This window comes from Vanacampus margaritifer, chromosome 13 (genome assembly GCF_051991255.1).
Source record: "Vanacampus margaritifer isolate UIUO_Vmar chromosome 13, RoL_Vmar_1.0, whole genome shotgun sequence".
In the NCBI taxonomy this organism is placed as follows: domain Eukaryota; kingdom Metazoa; phylum Chordata; class Actinopteri; order Syngnathiformes; family Syngnathidae; genus Vanacampus; species Vanacampus margaritifer.
The window spans coordinates 5,592,029-5,611,410 of NC_135444.1; the positions used below are offsets into that span (position 1 = coordinate 5,592,029).

Genomic DNA, 19,382 nt, shown 5'->3' on the forward strand with positions numbered 1-19,382 from the left:
CTACAAAACATCTAATAAACTGAAAGCAGCTTTGGCCTCCTATGTTCTACTGTACAGTAGACAAAAAAAAGTTTTCTATTGTGGGAAGATCTGAAAAAGGTCTGTAGGAAAGAGAACCCACTTACATGGTAAACCCCTGTACAATTTATTTATTTATTAAACCTTGATTAACCAGGTAAGCCAGTTGAGAACCATTTCTCATTTACAATGATGACCTGGCCAAGATGGAGCATAAAAGACAGCTACATAAAAATGGTAAGAGCAAAATAATTAAAAAGTCCGTGTGGCGGCCGTACTGACAACGCACCGTGTCCGTTGCGCAGTCAGTGTGAATTGGGCGTAATAGTGTCTGGTCCGCTGACCTGGGGCACTTTACTTACTTACTTACTTTAGTCTTTCCTCTGGTCTCTTGATATCTCCCTAATCCTGTTGGAATTCAGATTTATCTGGGGTTGTTGAAACATTCTGGATTTGTAACTCAACTTTGAGGGTGGTGCCGGGTTGGTGTTGGATTCATCTTTGGATTCAGCTTTCCTTCCTTTGATCCTTCCTCCGGCCTCCTGACAACTTCATGACTCTGGTGGGACTCTGAAGTATCCGGTTAAGGTGAAGGGCCTTGGATTTATAACAGGTTTCAGGTGATTTAAAGAGCACAAACTCGCACACACACACACGTACGCACAAAAAAAAAGGGAAAGTGATGATGATATGTCGACTGGGGAAGGTTGCCGAAAGAATAATAATGAGTTCTCAAGAAAATTAAAAAGAAAAGACAACAGGAGGATTCATTAAGATTTGGAAAATTCTGATTTAGTGGCTGCACAAAAAATATTTATCAAAAAGGTGGTGCAACAAATGTTGCATCAAGCACCTCGTCTGTGACTTTTATCTGTTTCAACAGGCACAAGCTACCCCAACAGGCTGATATGATTTGGCTTTGTTTTGATTCGGGGAAAGGCTATTGCCATGGTGATGAGGAGGGAGATGAGTGTTGACTGATTGCGCTGTATTGGGAAGAAAAGGAAGTAGGGTTACATCAACAATCACATCTGATGAGATTGACGCCAGGGACTCTGATTACATACATATCCTCATCCTCAGCAATATCTTTGTCTCATAAATGCTTGTGTTGCTTTTGCACTGCTTGTAAACAGCTGAGATGACATCTTATTAGGACAGAAGTGTTGCTGCGGCGAGGGAGATGAGGAAGATTAAGATGTCCATCTGTTGCAAAACAGTCAGCTCAGATGAGGATGTGCGGCCGGCAGCTGACACATCCCAGCGAGTATGCCAAAATAGTTGGGGTCACGTGACTCTTTGAGGAAAGATAAATCACAGCTCTGTATAAAAAGACCTCATTTAGTCTCATCAATGTGAAAGAGCAAACACAGTTCAGCAACATTCAGGGAGACCTGCTTGATGATTTCAGGAGAATAGAAGAACGATACTGCTTGAATGGATGAATCACTGATGATGCGTTCATATTTGGATAGCATTGATTTTAATTGCTTTGATCCTGATGAATAAAGCCAATGCTGTTGAGAAAATTTAGAAAGATACAGTTCTGCACCTGTATATTGCTATCATGATTGCACAATTTTTCTAGGAGCATGAGCAATCTTCTTGCATATAAACTGAATAGGCCTGGAAATGCAATAATTTAACCGAATGCAATTCAAATCATGCATTATTCACAATTTAGAACAGTACCCAGGTGGTATGTTTTTATTAATAAGAAGTCTATGACATGCTTTTGTGAAAATACCCCAAGGATCAAGAATTCATAGTCAATAGTTTACACCATGAGCCCTATTTTTTGTGCCCAGCACAAGTCTAGCGTAAAACGCAGTTAATTGTGGGGCGAACGCAGCCGACTCCTGGCCAATCAAAGCGGCTCCCCACAAAATGCCTATCCCAGCTTTCTTAGGACGAGAGGCAGGGTTGCCAGCCAATCACAAGGCACAAAATAGACAAACAATTATTCAAACTCACACCTACGGACAATTTACAGTCTTCAACCTACAATGCATATTTTTTAAATGTGAGAGGAAACCGGAACTGCTTATCCTCCTCACTCTTTATTAAAGGCACAGTGTGGAATAAGTGACCACTTGATGCATAGATACAGCATAGAATGCAGCCAAAATGCACACATTTAGAAGCACGCAAACTATTGTGGCTCAGAGAGACCATACTTCACAAGCATACCACCAATTCTTATTTTGCGTGAGCAAATAGGCATCACTGCGAGCGACGGCGACTTGGCAGCAGGTTTTGAAGTAATGTACTAGCGTACTGGTGTAGTAATGAAGTAATGGCAAGCAACGCCGGAAGACCGAGCAAGCTGGATTTAGCCAGTGCAGCTAACAAGAGCGGCTAGCGGGAGTTAGTCAGAGCCATAGGCTGGAGTGGCTAACAAGAGCAGCTAGCGGGAGAAGCTAGTAAAAAAAAAAAAAAACTAGTTAAAGCTTTCAAGAGCAAAGCAGAATGTGACAGGCGACGGGAGCCCGAATCACGGGACTTAGTGAAGACTGAGTCTTACCTTCACTCAGGCCCCAACTGTGGAAGGTAAGCGGCGGTCGACCCATTGTGTCCGACACTTGAAGCAAGCACCACTACGTTCGCAAAGTTGTCCTTTGGGCATCCGTAGCAGGAAGATGGCGGTGAAACATGTTGGCCTCTTGTAAGGTGAGACTAGATCCATGCAATATAATTTGTGAATTATAGATCTAAACGTATTTATATGCTTTTCATGTTTTTTTTTTTAATGCTAGAGCATACAGGATTTGATGCAACCTCTGAACTGAAGCGAACGCTTGAAGCAATGGTAGTTATTACAAAAAAGGCCATCAGGTGGTAGCAGAGTATAAGAGATCAACCAGGGCCATGTTGCAAAAAGTTCTTTTCTCCACTGTTTTAAACAGATTTGAGAATAATGATGAAACTTAGCTATGTTCTAATGCTAATTGCTGCCAAACGGAAACAGATACAAATATACTTTTTTTCCTGATGAAAGAAGAGATTCTAATCTTTCTTTTGGTAGGTTCCATGTTTTATAGCAATAGAACACAATATTCCTTGAGCCTTGCAAAATCTGTCAAAATCCAGTAAATCAGTCGGGAGCGAAGGATGTTGCTTCAGTGAAAATGACTGGGGGTGAATAGGTTAATAACATAGAAAGGTAATGTGAGCAAATCCATTATTTCAGAAGTGTGTATCAAACTGGTAGTATTTCATATTAATCGGTAACCGAGAAAGACTTGTTGCTCTTTTTCAAAAAGGTTGGTGACCCCTTGTACAGCATAGAGAATACAACATTGCAAGCAGTTCGAAGAAAGACGCAAGATCTTCATCTACTCCTAAATTCCAGGTCAGAAGGTGAAACACGTGACCATTATTCATGTGTATTTTGTTATTGAGCTGTATTGTTATAATTGATCTGATATTCAGAGCTAACAAGTGTGGTTCCTGGCTAGCTAGAAATGTTAGTGGACATCACACATCATTTTGTACAGTATGTAATTGTATATTTTTGTAAATTTCTTACTGCATAATGGTGTTCATCAATGATGGAGGTTTGGCGAATAAAAGTTGTCTAACATTGGTTGCCTTTGTCATAATTTTCTGACGTAGAAAATCTTTGGCTATCGCTGTGATGTGTAGTTCTCAAACTTGTAATACAAAGTTTTTAGTTCCCTGACCTTTTGCACTACATATTTTAGTTGTGTTTAAAGACTATGAAGAAATATGCAGTCCAATGACATGAAAGCCCACATCTGGAAGCCCATATTACTGAAGTTCATCTGCTGATGTTGATGCTAAAAGCTTAAAGCTACTGATCTTTTTAAAAAAAATAAAATAAAATTTGCACTGACAGCATACCACTTTTGTTCAGCAGTCAGAGATCGAGAGCCAACATAATGAAGTGACTCTGAATGACTTGCTTTAGGAAAAACAACCTCCCAGAGCTAATGATAAATCCTGATAAAGAGCCACCTCTCATGGTCACTTTTAGTACTGCAGTATGCTGAGAAATGCAGCCCTGGTGAAATTTAACGGCAATGGGGAAACCTGGGTTGAGCATTACAAACAAATTAATGCGGCTGCATGGCCACCGTTAAGCGTGAAGGCCTAATATCTGAAAGGCTTGCATAGCCCTGTTTAATTAAAAAATAAATAAATCGTGTGATGATTCAATACTTTCAATACTGTGGATGCATTCAAATGTGGCCATTCAAATTCAAATTCAGGTTTCTGTTTCTTTTGTTTGTAACAATTCATCCCTCCACCATCCATTTTCTGAACCATTTATCCTCATAATAGTTTCATTCACTTACGACGATATATAACTTAATATGTATAATTTATCTGAACACTTTTGTATGACATAAAGATAGAAAACAACGTCATGAGGACTACACGTCTGGTATAGACAATTACAAGCTTACGGCACAAGTCAAAATGGCGGTCAAAAGGCACTTGTACAATATAAAAAATGAAAGAGTCCTTAATAATGTAAAAACTGTTCCACAGAAAATTAAAAAGGGCAACAAGCTAAAACATGTTAAAAGACTATCATATAGCACATTAGCTAGCACGGAGCTGTGGTGCATGGTTTGATCTCAGGATGAGTTAGCCTGGCCAGCCAGTCACTCTTTTAATATTCTATACAAAGAGTAGGACATTTGCATCAATACTTTCACCGAATTGCATAATTACAGTGATGGTTCGTCTATTTTTATTTAGTGAACCCTTGTTTGCCCTCCTATTGCTAAAAAAGAAAAAAAGAAAAGAGAATCGTAAACACCAGTCCCAGGAGAGCAATGCGGAGGGGGCTTTACTGCATTTTGCATTTTACTCCATATTTATTTTGTATAGATAATGAAGCAAGCTGGTTAACACCTAAAATATGTAGAAAACAAAGCAATATATTTTATCACACTCAAAAATGATTCTTACCACTAAGGAAGTGCTCGCTACAAAGCACTGGTTTTGGTTAAACTCCATTTCGAACCATCCAGTTTGACTCTTTCATCGCTTTTATACATTTTGTCTGACGTTTAGGGTCCATAGTTTATTTTTTTCTGGAGAGCTCAGTATTGTTCAGTCGGTAATTTTACCGATTTGACATGTCATCATCATTGCTCTCTTTTTTATATATATATATATATATATATATATATATATATATATATATATATATATATATATATATATATATTTTTTTTGGTATGTGGGTGAATGTGTATGTGCGTGCATGCGTGTGTGTATTCATTAGTTCACCTAAAACCTATTTTTAAAAAAAAATCCCATACCGTTCCCCTAAACCGAACATTTCCAGCCAGAGTCGTGAGGCCGTCAGGAAACCCGAGAAAGGACCAAAGAAAAGAAAGTGAAATCCAGCACCGACCAGACACCACCCACCAGGCCACCAACCAGAGTCCTTCACCAACCCCAGAGACATCTAAATTTCAACAAATCAGGGAGACCTCAAGAGACCAAAGGAGAGACTGAGGAAAGAAAGGAAGGACAGACGAAGCGGAGTGAGATCCAGACACCAGCCTCCACCGATTCAATGACCCGAGGAAGATTGTGTCTGAGTTTCGATAGATGCTGGTGTGGTGGATCTGGCGTGCATGAAAATCTCCACCAAAGAGGGGAGCCGTCGACCCCCGCCAGGACAGAGCAAGCGCCACACCTCAGGGCCCCCCAGGCCGCGGCAGCGCCAAAGGACGACCCCCGGGCCCCGCAGGGGCCACCGGCCGGAGAGCAAACCCAGGAGCAGGAGCGCCCCACCCCAACGCGGCCCGCACCCCCAAACCAACGCAGCAGGACGGGGCACTGCAGGCCCGCCAGGAACCCCACCGGTCCACAGCCCCCGCTCCCCCCCACGGAATGATTTTCTGAGAGCTTTTTATGCTAGTCACAGACAAAAGCATACAATACGCCATTTGTTATCACTGTGTAAGGGGTGTAATATTTCGGAAATATCAGAAATGCACGGATGTTTTGAATTGTCCATAAGAGCGTAAAAGAAAATCTGGGACAATGTAAATATATGTAAATATACTAAGGATTGTCGGTGGCAGCGCTTGTCTCGGTCATCATACACATACAGGTCATCAGTTCTAGTCTTGAGGTTATTAACAGCACAGGGGCGTAAGAATGTGTTGTCACGCAACACAAGGGCACGCTCTGTTAACACCATAAACCTAGAAGTGTTTTTCACACATTTACTGTAATCAATTACTTTCATACGGCTTATGTCATAAAATGGAGGACCCTCTGTAGCTATAACAATAAACACATTTGTCTTTTAAGGTCAAATGACTGCTAAGGTAAGACATTTGGTTAAAATAAAACCAATTCACCATCTAACGGTTGAATATTTATCTTGAGATTTTCATTTGATAAAAAAATAAGACGGAAAAAAAAAAACTGGTTGTGAGTTCAAGTACAGGTTAAACAATCAATCCAGCCACTGCATGTTGTTGTGTCAATGTTACCTTATCAAAGACATACAAGAGCGATACAAAGAGAAAAAGCATCACATTGGCAGCAGTCTTGGGATTTAAAATATAAAATAAAATAAAAAAACAGCAAAGATTCCCCTGTGATGTTTTACCAAAGCAAGCATTTACAGTAGTTAAAGTACTAAAGTCTGTAAATCCACACAAGTGGACACAACAGCAAAAGCAAGATGGAAACGGATACGGTAAGCGAGGTCCAATTGTTTCTCAATGGCAGGTAACGGAGGAAGTATTTATAAACCTGCATGAATGCATCTACACAAACACCTGAAGGTTGAACTTCAAGGCTAACACCTACAACTGTGGCCTTCAGCAGCTTTGTCTACACATCTAACAATGAGAAAGTATATATTAATTCAAATGAATGGACACACGTGAATGTTTTGCAAATCAGGGTTTAGCTAGTATAGCATAACAATCTGGTAAATACTAACATCAATAAAATAAGATGGAAAAAAGCTCAATTGTAAGAAGAAATTATTTGGTGTCACAGGACAAACACCTGATACTCAAAACAAAGTCAACTAGGAGCCACAGCCAAAATGAGCTATGAGCTTGTATGATACTAAGTGACAACCCTGCAGGAAAAAAGGAAGGATACACGGGCAATACATTCGCTTGTTATTCTAAACTCAAAAATATAAGCTTCAATATCCGTGCAAATATTAGCAGTCTAAGAAAAAGAAACCAACTTCCATCTTCAAGTTTTAGGCGAAGAGTTGGTCCACTGAATCACACTTTCTTTCTTGTTTTACATGTTATATAACACAAACGTATGAGGTGCTGCTGTGAAAGTCCTGCATAAAACACGCACACTTTAAAACGTCATTATGTTTAAAATGGCCACTCCTTTTGGTCCAAGCAGGTCGAGTGCCTGCAGGTGTCCAAGGAAGAGATCCTGTTTGTCCTCAAGAGTGGCCAGTTCATATCAACTGGCCATCCTAAATGCAAAAAGGAAAGGCAACATGAAACATCAGGGTCCAGCATCAGTAGGAGGCCACGTCAGTAGTTCTTTCCAAGTCGTGCGGAGGAATCTGCTGCTTATTGGAAAACAGATAGCCCAGTTGTTTACGTAACAGATGCTCAGTCAAATAAGATCCATCCAACAAACGAGGCAGACCTCTGCATGAAAATAGGTGAGCAGTATGTGATCTGAGGTGGCCGTAGTTCAGTCATTTAAGAGTTGAGGTGTCTGTCGCACAGCTCTTTATAGATTCGTTTGCGAATGCGAGGCATGTCGTCCTGACTGAACAGCAGAGGTTTCTTCACCGAGAGACAGCGGCAGTACTGGCAGATGCACAAAAACAAGGAGACGTATTCAAATGACATGAGAACCTGAGTTAAGATGTCTAACATTTAAGACACCTGACACAAATACCTACTTTGTCATACTGCCAGTGCAGAAGACATATGAGGCAGTGAAAGATAATGAAACACGAACAGGAGAAGGCACAAGTAGTGGAAGTCAACCTTAAAATTTTTTTGACAATAATATGCGTTATGTGATGTCGGTAGTCCAAACATGACATTCTGATTAGTATTGCATTTGTGGAATATGAGGCTGCCCCCTGAGATGGATAAAAACGGCTGGACTTTGCTGTTATATTATTATTATATTACAATATTAACCATAATACCATATTTAGACCAGTGGGGCTGCATAGAACATATTATTGTCCGAAAAATGGGGGTTGACTTCCCATTTAAATGAAAAGGTAATAAAAAACTAGAATATGCAATTTCTGTAGAAATTGCGTGTGAAGACAGTAAGGCTGAATGAAAATTGTTGAGTGATTTGGAATTATATTGAATTACATGTTATGCTGCACAAAGACCTGGAAAGAGCTGAACAATGGAGTAAGGAGCGTAGAATCGAGTAGCAATTGAGTAAGTAGTGAGGAATGGAATAAACAATGCAGTGAGGGTGGAATTGAATAAGCGATGGAGTAAGGGTCACTTCCTGTTAAAATTAGGGCAATTCCGGTTCACTTCCTGTTGAAATCAGGTCACTTCCTGTTGAAATCAGGCCATTTCTGAGTCACTTCCTCTTGAAATCAGGTCACTTCTAGGTCACTTCCTATTGAAATCAGGTCACTTCCTCTTGACATTAGACCAATTCCGGGTCACTTCCTGTTGAAATCAGGTCACTTCCTATTGAAATCAGGACATTTCTGGGTCACTTCCTATTGGTTTTTGGCCACTTCTGGGTTACTTCCTGTTGAAATCAGGTAACTTCTAGGTCACTTCCTGTTAAAATCAGGCCACTTCCGGGTCACTTCCTGTTGAAATCAGGTCACTTCTGGGTCACTTACTGTTTAAATCAAGTTGTCAAGGCATGATCTGTGTGACCCCTGCACGATGTGTGATGTGCAAGCGCAGATCGGCCATCTTGGATTGCTAACTACGGCAACCACATAGGTCAAAACACGTTAATACATACAAAATGAAACAGACATTACGAAAGGTACAGGACAGGTGCACGTTTGTTTTCGTTTATTTTATTTTTTAATCAAAGCAGTTCTGTACCCAAGCTTATCTTGTACAAATAGAAAATATTTCGACACATACTGTAATTATAGTTTTCTGTGAGAGTGGGTACGGTTTGTTTTTATTGTCTTTAGAACACTGTGTGGCCATTATCGTAGTGTAACATGTTTGCAAATGTGTATTTTTTTTTTATTTACTTGCAATTCGACTTATATTTGTTTTGTGAATTATTACTTTTGGTTTTGTATTTATTTTAGCTTTACATGCTGAAGTGTTTTGTGTACTGCACATGTCATGAGCGCAGAGGACAGAGAGGTGTAATCGAGCAAGCCTCGTTTGAGAAGAGCGTTAAATAAAAGAGAAACGTGCTTGAATCCTGTCCTGCCGTGTTAATTTAGCAGGAAAATGCCAGAAAACATCAACTTAAAACTATTTGTAGCCTGCTTTTTACCCAGCCTCCGGAAACGACAACAACATCTTAGGGTTACAATGCCATAGGGGTTGAGACTGGGTAAGGGGTGGGGGTCATTTAAAACACACACACCGCAAACTTACTGTAAAGTATAACAATGCAGACTCACTGGAAATTTACTTCATTACTTCCAAATTAATCAAGAATCTAAGATTTTTTTTCATGGATCATTATTTTATGAATGCGCAATGGCATATAAAGGTATTTTGTATAGTGTGCTTGCCGTAGTTAGCGCGTCACAGATCGTGCAGGGGTCACAGATAGCGCCTTGACACAGGTCACTTCCTGTTGATTTTAGGCCACTTCCAGGTAACTTCTTGCTGATTTTAGGCCACTTCCTGTTGAAACAGGTCACTTCCCGGCACTGATCTGAATATATGACTGGATAGCCGATAGCCCACACACGCCAAGCCGTTGAAGTCAAAGGGCGGCCATCTTGCTCCTCCCATCTTGCGAGCAGACTACTGTATAAACTATATGGTATACGAACAGATTAGTCATATACAGCTAGCATAGGGCCGGGCGGCAGGGTGTGGTGTTTATGGCAGGGTGGTCACTATTTTTTAACGAGTAAAAAATAAAAAATTGATAAAAAGTGGATGGTAGCCTGGCAAGCCACACCCACTTTCTTAAAAAAGAAAGTGGATGTGGCTTTCTTGAAAAAGAAAGTGGGTCTGGACAGGCGTCTGTTTCTATCAAGTATGGTTTCAAATTCCAATTTCGATACTGTAAATGAATAGGATCTAGGGAAGTCTTAGCCTATCGCCTATTTAGTCATATATTCAGATCAGTGCTTCCCGGTCACTTCCTGTTGAAATCAGGTCACTTCCTGTTCAGGTCGGAGCATTTCCTGGTGTGAATCCCAGGCATACCTAATCATTTGGACAAGATGGTTGCCACCCCAGGGGGCCAGGTGGGCGAGAATTCCGGGCATACCTAATTAATTGGCCAAGATAACTGCCCCACCCCGCGGGGTGGGAAATTTTGCATGTGTGGTAAGTGCAATCGTCAGGTAAAAGCTGAACAGTTGAAAGTTGGAAGGGTTTGAATCGGTGAATAAATGTAGAAATTGTAGTGGCAAAAAAGAAAAGGGTAAGGTGTTAAGAATCAAGTAGGGTATGAAGTAAGGTGTGAAGAATCAAGTAAGGAATGGACTAATAATCATCCCTAAAGTGAAATGAACGTTTTGAATGTCACTGTAAATCTGTAATGTTGACTCATTAGGAATGAATGTGGAATAGTAGGGTACAAAATAGGGAGTTGTGGTTAAGGCGTGAATATTTGGAATAAGAAAAATGGACCCTAGAATGGCATAAATATTTGGAGTAAAGTTTGAAGAATCAAGTAGGGAATGGACTAATAATCATCCCTAAAGTGAAATGAATGAGTTAAATGTTTTGAATGTCACTTTGAAATGTAGAATCTCCCATTAAGAATGAATGGGGAAAAATAAGGTACAAAATCGGGAATTGTGAACATTAGGAATTTTAAATATGGACCCTAGAATGGCATGAATATTTGAAATATGTTAAAATTGGAATGATAAGAATCTGATAAATTATGTGGAAGTAGTTTGATGCCAAAAAAGTGGGAGGAATAAATTGAAATAAGTTTAGAGATAGAAAATAGCCACAGCCTTCACACAGTAATGTCTTACCTCAAGGACAAAAACGCCACAGTCACTGTCATTTTTCTGTTGAGGAATACCCTGGGGAGTCAACAAGTCCAAATTAATACATAGCAATATTAATATGCATTTATTTCAATGGCATTCCAGTACATGCAGCTAAAATGTTTGTTCATCATGAGTCAAGAAGAAACTAGAATCTCAACATTTTATTTTCTTTACGCAAGTGTTGGACAAATTAAGCTTAATGAAGCACTTGGTTTTTTTACTCCTCTAGATGGCATTCTTGTTTTAAAGATGCAGTGGAAATTTGCACTAGCCTTTACATTTAAACCAAGTGCACCATCTACAGTAGAGCAGTAAAAGAAAAATATCTCAAGTGTTTCATAAAGCTTCATTTTCCCATCACTACTTTAAAAGCCCATGTAGGGTACAGTTGGTCTACCAAGTGTGAAAGCCGATACAGCGATGGTCCTGTGTCTATATACAATCAACATGAATGCCATATGAATTTGTGTTTTTAATGTATCATTTGAACTGTTCTATTTCTGTATTCGAATGATTAAACTGTGCATCATCAAAAATAAAAATAAAATCATTCATTTGGACTGGATAGGATTTAATTTACCCATCCACAGCCATGGGTGTCTAAGGACACCCTCACACATAGTGGCTGCCGAATTGGGGTATGCTTTTTGAGTCAGGTCCACCCTATAATGATTCAAATCATTGCCAGTGAAGCATCAAAAAGGCTTCCAAAACTAAGAATACAATATTGATGATGGTGGCAGCATCATGCTTTTTGTCTGTCCTGCCAGTGTTATTGGTGCTCAGCCTAAATGGATGTAATAATGAAGCAGTAGGGACTACCTCTAAATCAGCTGAGTTAAATGTTAGAAGGCTGAAACTCCCTTTTGGGTCAAAATTGAATGTTAAGAGGACAATAAGCCAAAGCACACATCAAGAGCATCCAATTTCATGGGATGTAATGATTCCACCCAAGAAAACAATGGTAAAAAACAAAACAAAACAAAAAACATAAAAACTCCCAAAGGTTATGACGTTTACAGTTATAGCCATAGCTTATATGACAGTTTCGTCAACATTTTAACACAAAAAGTAATAAACCTGTCAAAACCGAGATACCGGTAGATAGCGATGAGATCTGGTTGTAATCACGAGTACAGTGAAAATTTTACATACAAAAAAATGGAGCTCCAAATTAGGGGTTGAACAACTATGGCTTGTTTTGTAGTCGTCAACTAATGAGATGAAAGTCAAGTCCAAATTGATTACTTAATGAGATCATATTTTTTCAGCATATAACAGTGGTGGTTCAACCCTTTTTGTACCACGGACCAGTTTCACGTAAGGACATATTTTGACGGACCGGCATAGAAACCAAAATAAATTCATAACTACAACTAAGGTTGTTGTTGTAATTATCAGGAGGCTTTTTTGTCTTAAATGAATGGGTGTCCAACCATTCTCATTTTTGGTAAAATATTTCCACATGCTAGTAGCATAATACGACAACATGCTGTATCGCAACGACTATTTTGACATACAATTTTGATGTCGGTTGGCGTGTTTTCTGATAGGGATACACAACTTAATATTAATTTAATGGTTACCTTGATGATTGCAATCTTCCAACCTTTCAGGAAATTAGTCTTTTTCTTCTCCTGAGCTTCAGACTGAAGGTACTTCATTATGTTCTAATAAAAGATCACACAAACAACATTTTCTTAAGGGGATACTCAAGGCAAAAATGTTCTGTGAGTTTGTGGAATAAAAACTTCTACAGCAGTAACAACAAACACATTAAAGTAATAACAACTGCAAAGAATTGATACGGTCATCTATCGACTTTATACCAGCTCACGAGTGAGTATATATCGCATGCCAGTGATGCCTAGCTCCAAATGGACTGGTGAAAAATGTTCATGATCACAGTGACAAGAGTTGGATTTTGAATTGGTGTCGTTTCAGATACAACATCCATCTGCCTGTATAAAAGATGACAGATTATCTGGTGTCATTAGTCGTGTTCCGCATGAAAAGATATCACTCACATCTGCAGTGTGTCGGAAGACAATGCCTTGGCTGTCAAAGTAATTGATGGTCTTCGTTGCCATGGTTACAGTGACGAGAGACCAGTGGATTTCCAGGTGGATGGGAATGAGCAGTAGCCACTTGGAAAATAAATCCACCTGAAAAAAAAAAGTCCAAAATATTGATAGTGTTGCACTAAACTTTGGGAAGCAGAACATGGAGGTAATGTACGACCTGACCTGCACTATTATTATTTAAATTGATCAATCTATCTAAATCACCAGTGTCCTTACCTTTTTGGTCCATCTCTTTACTCCTTCATACCCCTTGGCATCCAACTGCTTGTGGAAGAAACTATTGAAAAAATGAACCTAGAGGGAGAAAGGTGAAACCACTGAACGGAACAAAGTATCCTCATTTCTAAATTGATCATGAAAGTACATTTCTGATTCTAATAAACTCTGACTTAATATTTAGAAATATCACTTACATTGTGCTGGGTTGCTTCCATAATGAGGTCTCCATAAGTGTTGATAATCTGAACAAGGGGAAATAAAAAGAAGCAGTGTAAAATATTCTACCTGTCTCGACATAGTACAAAAAAACTACCAGATTTTCTGGACTATAAATCACACTTTTTTTCATAGGTAGGATTTTCCTGCGATTTATACTCCGGAGCAATTTAGACACTCTAGACATACGCACAAATATGTCCTACTCTTTAACAATTAAATATTTATGCAGTAAACGTTAGCTTAAAAAGAATACATTTTAAAATATAGAGAAACTTTAAAGTTATATTAAGTTTACTCAAATTTTCAACAACAACAAAAAAACACTGTGATGACAGGTGTCTACTAATCAATCCAACAAAATACAGGATAACTTAGAATAACACAAACCAACCTGAACCTACCAACTGTACGACCAGGGCCCGGTTGTTCAAAACTTGGTTATGTCTTTAACCACTGGTTAAGTAGATTTAACGGCACTTTTATCTTGTTGTTCAAAACTCTGTTAACTTTAACCGGCTGTTAACTTGCTGTTAAAGTTAACACACCTAGGAACCGCCGCTAACTTTTTAACAGTATGGTTACCTCTGTGTTCGTGGCTAATGCTGCCTTCATGATAAAAAGAGAAAAACAGTCTATCGAGGGCTTGGCTTTGACATTGGTGATTATTTTGATGAAGAGTTATGCGCACGCTACCGCTTAGCAGTAATACAATGCCAAGTCTCATGCTGAGTCAAACGAGAAAGAATAAAAATGTGTTTTTTAAGATAAGTTCTAAAAATGGACAGAGGGAGCTTGCCCAACATTAAGTGGGAGGTGATTCCAAGGAGAGGTTACCTGTAATGTTTCTTGCTTTCTTTCACGTCAATAATCAAACAGACAACAACACTGTGAATAGCGGCTAATTATTTACGTTAAATTAATTGAAATTTAATATTATAATAATACTTTTTAATTATTTTTTATTAAAAAAACAGTAATTGCAAATATTAGTAATCATTACAAGTATTAGATAAAAAAATACACACATATTAGAAGTATGTAAATAAAAAAACAAGACAAATAAAAGCAATTCTCTCAAAAATATTACACAAAAAATACTCATCAGTCAAAAATATAATTAGGTTAGACAAAAAAAAGCGGACAAAAATATGAGAAACAAAATCAAACAAAGACATGCAATATTCTATGCTACAAAAATATTACACAAAATCTTCACTGAAAATACACACTGTATAAAAAAAAAAAAAAACTTATAATGAAGTAAAAAATAATTATAAATTGTTTCACAAAAACTTGCGTCAATCATTGATTAAATAACGTTTGCTTGGTTGGTCGTTTGGATAGTATCCATTCCTTTCGCCGACCCGCAAGTGAACAAAAAGAGGAATTGTGGGATATATCTGTGCTAACCAGTGCTGGTTAACTTAAACGGTGACGTTAACTAACAGCGTGACTAACAATGTTTTGAACTACGCATATTTAATGGTCAATTAGTTAACGGTGGGTTAAGGATTTAACCGGCGGTTAGGGGTTAAACTGTGGTTAAAATAACTGAGAATTGAACAACTGGGCCCAGGACATCATTCACAAGTCAGATGGGCTATACTGACAAAATCTCTCATGCGCCATGTACTCATGTAGTCAAGGGAAAATGTGAACCAAGAACAGTGACAGCATGCAATGGACCCGTGATGTGCTCACAACACTGACACTACATAAGCAAGTCTAGCCAACATTCTGTCATCCATTAATTCCTCAGTCATCCAATCCGGGGTAAATGATTCACAATTCGGAGGTTTTACTGAATCGATAGTGAATTGCCAGGGGAACATACAGTTTGCAATGCATTGATGAATCAAATATTTCCCCCCAAATTCCCTTACCTGATCATTTATCCAGTTCTGATCCTCCAGCGTGCCAAGATCTTCCAGACTCAACGTATGTTTGTTATAGATGACCATGAAGCCAGCAACCGGTGCAGAGGCCAGTGCTGCCTTATACCGCGTCATTTCCCGTTGGATGTTTAGTCCCCTGAATCAAAAATATTGATATGTGAGCATAGCACAGGGCTGCATTAAAGAATTGTGTGCATGCGCACTAACGAGTTGCTGAAGTCGTCACAGCTGCCGTTCGTCTTCAGGTGTTCCAAGACATCGGACTCACTGAGGGGAATGAAACTGCCATATTTTATGTAGAAGCTCTCCAAAAAGTCTAAAATTGAAACAACATTGTCACAGTATTAGAGGTTTCCATTCTTTGCCCTAAAAAGAGCAGATAAAATAGATTCAAATTAATGTTTACTAGTCAAATACATGTGCGCTTTTATAATACAGCAATCATTATGTACCTTACACTACGGTTACTGTTATATTTTTTAGGCTTATTGTGAAAACACCACACCGCTAAAATAAATTAAAAAAAAAAAAAATTAACAACTGACTACTTTTATCAGGCATGGCAAAAAATGCCCAACAGAATTGGGGATCATAAATAAGCAAAATATCACTTTTTTTTCCGATCACAGCACTTTGGTTTGTTTTTTAACATAAAACTCCCAAAACTATATTAAAAAGGTAAATTACACTTAATTATTTCTGGTGGTTTACAGTACATATTTTAGGATTATCACTGTGGTTAATATTATTGGCTTTAATAGATGGGCGACACGGCCAAATTTCACTGTATTGGTACTCGGGACAGCGGCCAGAAGCAGAAGTTAGAATAGAAAATTGACATTAATGTCATGTAATTTTAAGTAAAAATGCTCTATAGATCCTTCTTTAAAATTATGTCATGTTTTTTTTTTGTGTCTAAATTTTATGTATTAAAAGTATTAGTGGTATCGCTATTTGGTATCGGTGACCACTCAAGAGTTGAGTACTGTCCAAAAAGTGGTATTGAACATACCTTGATGATGTACACCTGAATGTAAGAACTATTGCGTAAATTCTAAAACACCAATCTTACCATGGACCAGATGAATAAGTTTCTCATGGATATCATCACTTTGCGCGTCTCCATCCATCTCTTGTACATTTGTTTCTTCTGACGGATTCTTAATAGGATTTTCCGTTTTCTCCCAAGTTCCGGGCTGACAGTACAAATGGTGGTCTAATAGTGCGCAGCTATGTTGCACGCTACATATTATAATAGGATAATGTGAAGAAGAAATTGTTTGATTTGCACAGTCCGTTTCCATGGGTGTGGATTTGGGATTGTTGTCTGTGGCTGATGTGACGTTTCCATTGGACACAGTAGGTGAGAGGCAAAGAGACGACGAGTCTGTTCTGTCAGGAACCAATACTACTTGCATCTCTGAGTCGTGGTTCTGAGGACTTCCTGGCTTTAAAAGAGAAGCTGACCCCCCTGATGAGCAAAGTGTTCCATTTCCTGGTTCGTTAATGCTACTTTCGTCCTCAGGTGTCTCCCCTTGGGGTTCTGTTTCAGGCAAATTTACGGAATCTCCATTTCCAATCTGTGATGTATCCGAAGTACAGTTCACACACTCCTGATGGACATTTTTAGAATTGACAATAGTTTCATTTTCAACACCTTGTTTAATTTCAATGATGGTTTCCCGCGCTAATACTTTTGGGAAGCTCATCTGGCCATTGTCCAAGGCATCCCCATCCAGTAGAGAGATACAGACCCGTGAAGGAGCGGTTGACCCTGACTGAGTATTTGATATTTTCATACCCTCACACATGTCATTTCCATCCTCAGCTTCCGCTACCACATCCTCTGTCAGGTCAAAGTCAGTAATTGTGATGAACTTGTCCCCACTTTCCCGTTCTGGGGTGTCATGGATGCTCCTTCCGGTGCCCCTTCCTCTGCCTCGTCCCCTCCCTTTCCCTCTCCCTCTGCCTGAAGTTTTGCCATCCTGTGACCTTTTATTGGGGCCGCAACAGTCACAGGTCTTGGGAGTCCTCTTTCTACTTGATGTGCGGCCATTGATTGTTGTTGATTGTATAGAGGACCAGTCTGATGCAGGACTTGAGTTAATTTTAGGGGTTCTATTAGGAGTTATAACTGATGACCCAGCTTCTTCAAGCTTCTGACTCGTGTGCTGGGAGACATCTAAAATGGGAGTAAGATCTGAGTCAAGAGGTTTAGCTGGGATATGAGATGGGTCCTTGTCAGAAGTAACTGTAAGAGGCAGCACTGGTGGAGGTGCTGCTTGCTCTGGAGCTGCTGCCTCTGTTATATTAGGTGTAAGAGATGTTTTCATTGGGGAAGCAGAGTTGCTGTGAACCATGACGTACACCTTTTGTAATTTAACCCCATCCCAGAAACTTCAAACACTGATCACCTCTCCCCTATTGCTCTTTTTATCCATGTGGTGGGGTATGTTCTTAATTATGTTACTTCTCTTTTAAACTGGCCTCAAAACAAGAGGAGTAGTTGTGCTCTGGCTTTCCCCAGTCAATGTTACTGGCGATAGCAGTACAGAACTTGGTGGTATTGAGTGTGGCTCACCAGCCACCATAGACTCCTAATGAGAAAAAACAAAAGTTCCAATTGTGAATAACAGAAATACAAATAAGAAATTCCAATACATTTGAGTACTTTAGTATTTAAGTACTATTATCTTTGTCACATAAATTTAATAACCAGTGATAAAAAATTTTTTTTTTTTTAAAAAAAGCACTTTAAAAAAAAAAACTCTTCTGTAGTTATGCAGCAAAATGAAATGACCACTGATAACAATGAACTAAATCCAATCAGGTTATTTGCATTAATTTATACAAAGTGTTGTACTTTGTGAATGTGACACGTTTTCCATTTGGTGAACGTGAGAGCTGGATTCAAAATTAAAATGTAATAAAACACACCTACTTTAACAGAAAAAAATTATCTCTTTAAAACGACTCAAAAACCATTGTCATCATTTAAGAGAGGCAATTTAAATTTGGTTATTTGCAAATAGTTTAAAATCCCGTCATAGCTTCTGCTAATGTAAAATTACTTAAATAATGAAGGACTTTAGCCAAACTAAAACGACTACGTAAATTCGGTTAATGTATATCTATCTATATATCTTATAGGATTCAAACCTCTGCATGCAAGCGCTAATTAGTTATTTTGTTGGACTTTTAAAGTTAGTCGCCATCCTGAAGCTAAAAGCGTTAGCTAGCGTCAGCCAAAACACAGACAAGGCGTCGGAGGACAAAGCGGAAGTTTGGAGTATGAACTCTACATTCTTACTGTGCATACGGTGAAAGGCTTAGAAAAGGCATACAGGAAGCATTCGTATACATTACCTCGTCGTTTGGGTGGTAAGACTTTTGTCTCACATAGCGTGAAGATAGAAGCATCAAACTGGCGGCGCACGTTGATGACGCTACTATGTCAGTAAGCTTCGGTTCTTTCCGGAGACACTCACGAGCGAAGCTTCGTTTGCCCCGGCAAACGTTGATCTGTTCGCCCCCAGAGTCACTTCTATTCTCTTCTATTGATTTATTTATTCACCCCCCCCCCCCCTTTCTTGTCTTTAAAATAAAACTTTATCGGGTATAGTCTTGCAAGGGGAAAAAAACATTTTATTTTTGTTTACAGCTCTCTCTGTCGCTCTCTCTCTCTCTCACTCACTCTTTATTGTGTACACTACGTATGTAACGTTATGCATATGATATTTATAGTATATTTCTTGAAGAAAAGTAGGACAGTGCTACTGCACACATACAGATCATTGACAC

The 19,382-nt window shown here is 38.9% G+C and overlaps 1 protein-coding gene across 1 annotated transcript; it reads right to left on the minus strand.

Annotated features, from left to right (window-relative positions):
- Positions 1 to 6,375: 6,375 nt before the first annotated feature.
- On the minus strand, positions 6,376 to 19,082 carry LOC144062984 (uncharacterized). Its single transcript, XM_077584840.1, has 10 exons — positions 18,948 to 19,082; positions 16,654 to 18,178; positions 15,789 to 15,897; positions 15,570 to 15,717; positions 13,662 to 13,709; positions 13,465 to 13,542; positions 13,192 to 13,329; positions 12,751 to 12,834; positions 11,147 to 11,197; positions 6,376 to 7,817 (listed from the first exon to the last, which is right to left on the minus strand). The coding sequence occupies exons 2-10, from the start codon at positions 17,939 to 17,941 to the stop codon at positions 7,707 to 7,709; spliced, it is 2,055 nt and encodes a 684-aa protein (XP_077440966.1). The 5' UTR covers positions 17,942 to 18,178; positions 18,948 to 19,082; the 3' UTR covers positions 6,376 to 7,706.
- Between the last annotated feature and the right edge of the window lie 300 nt (positions 19,083 to 19,382).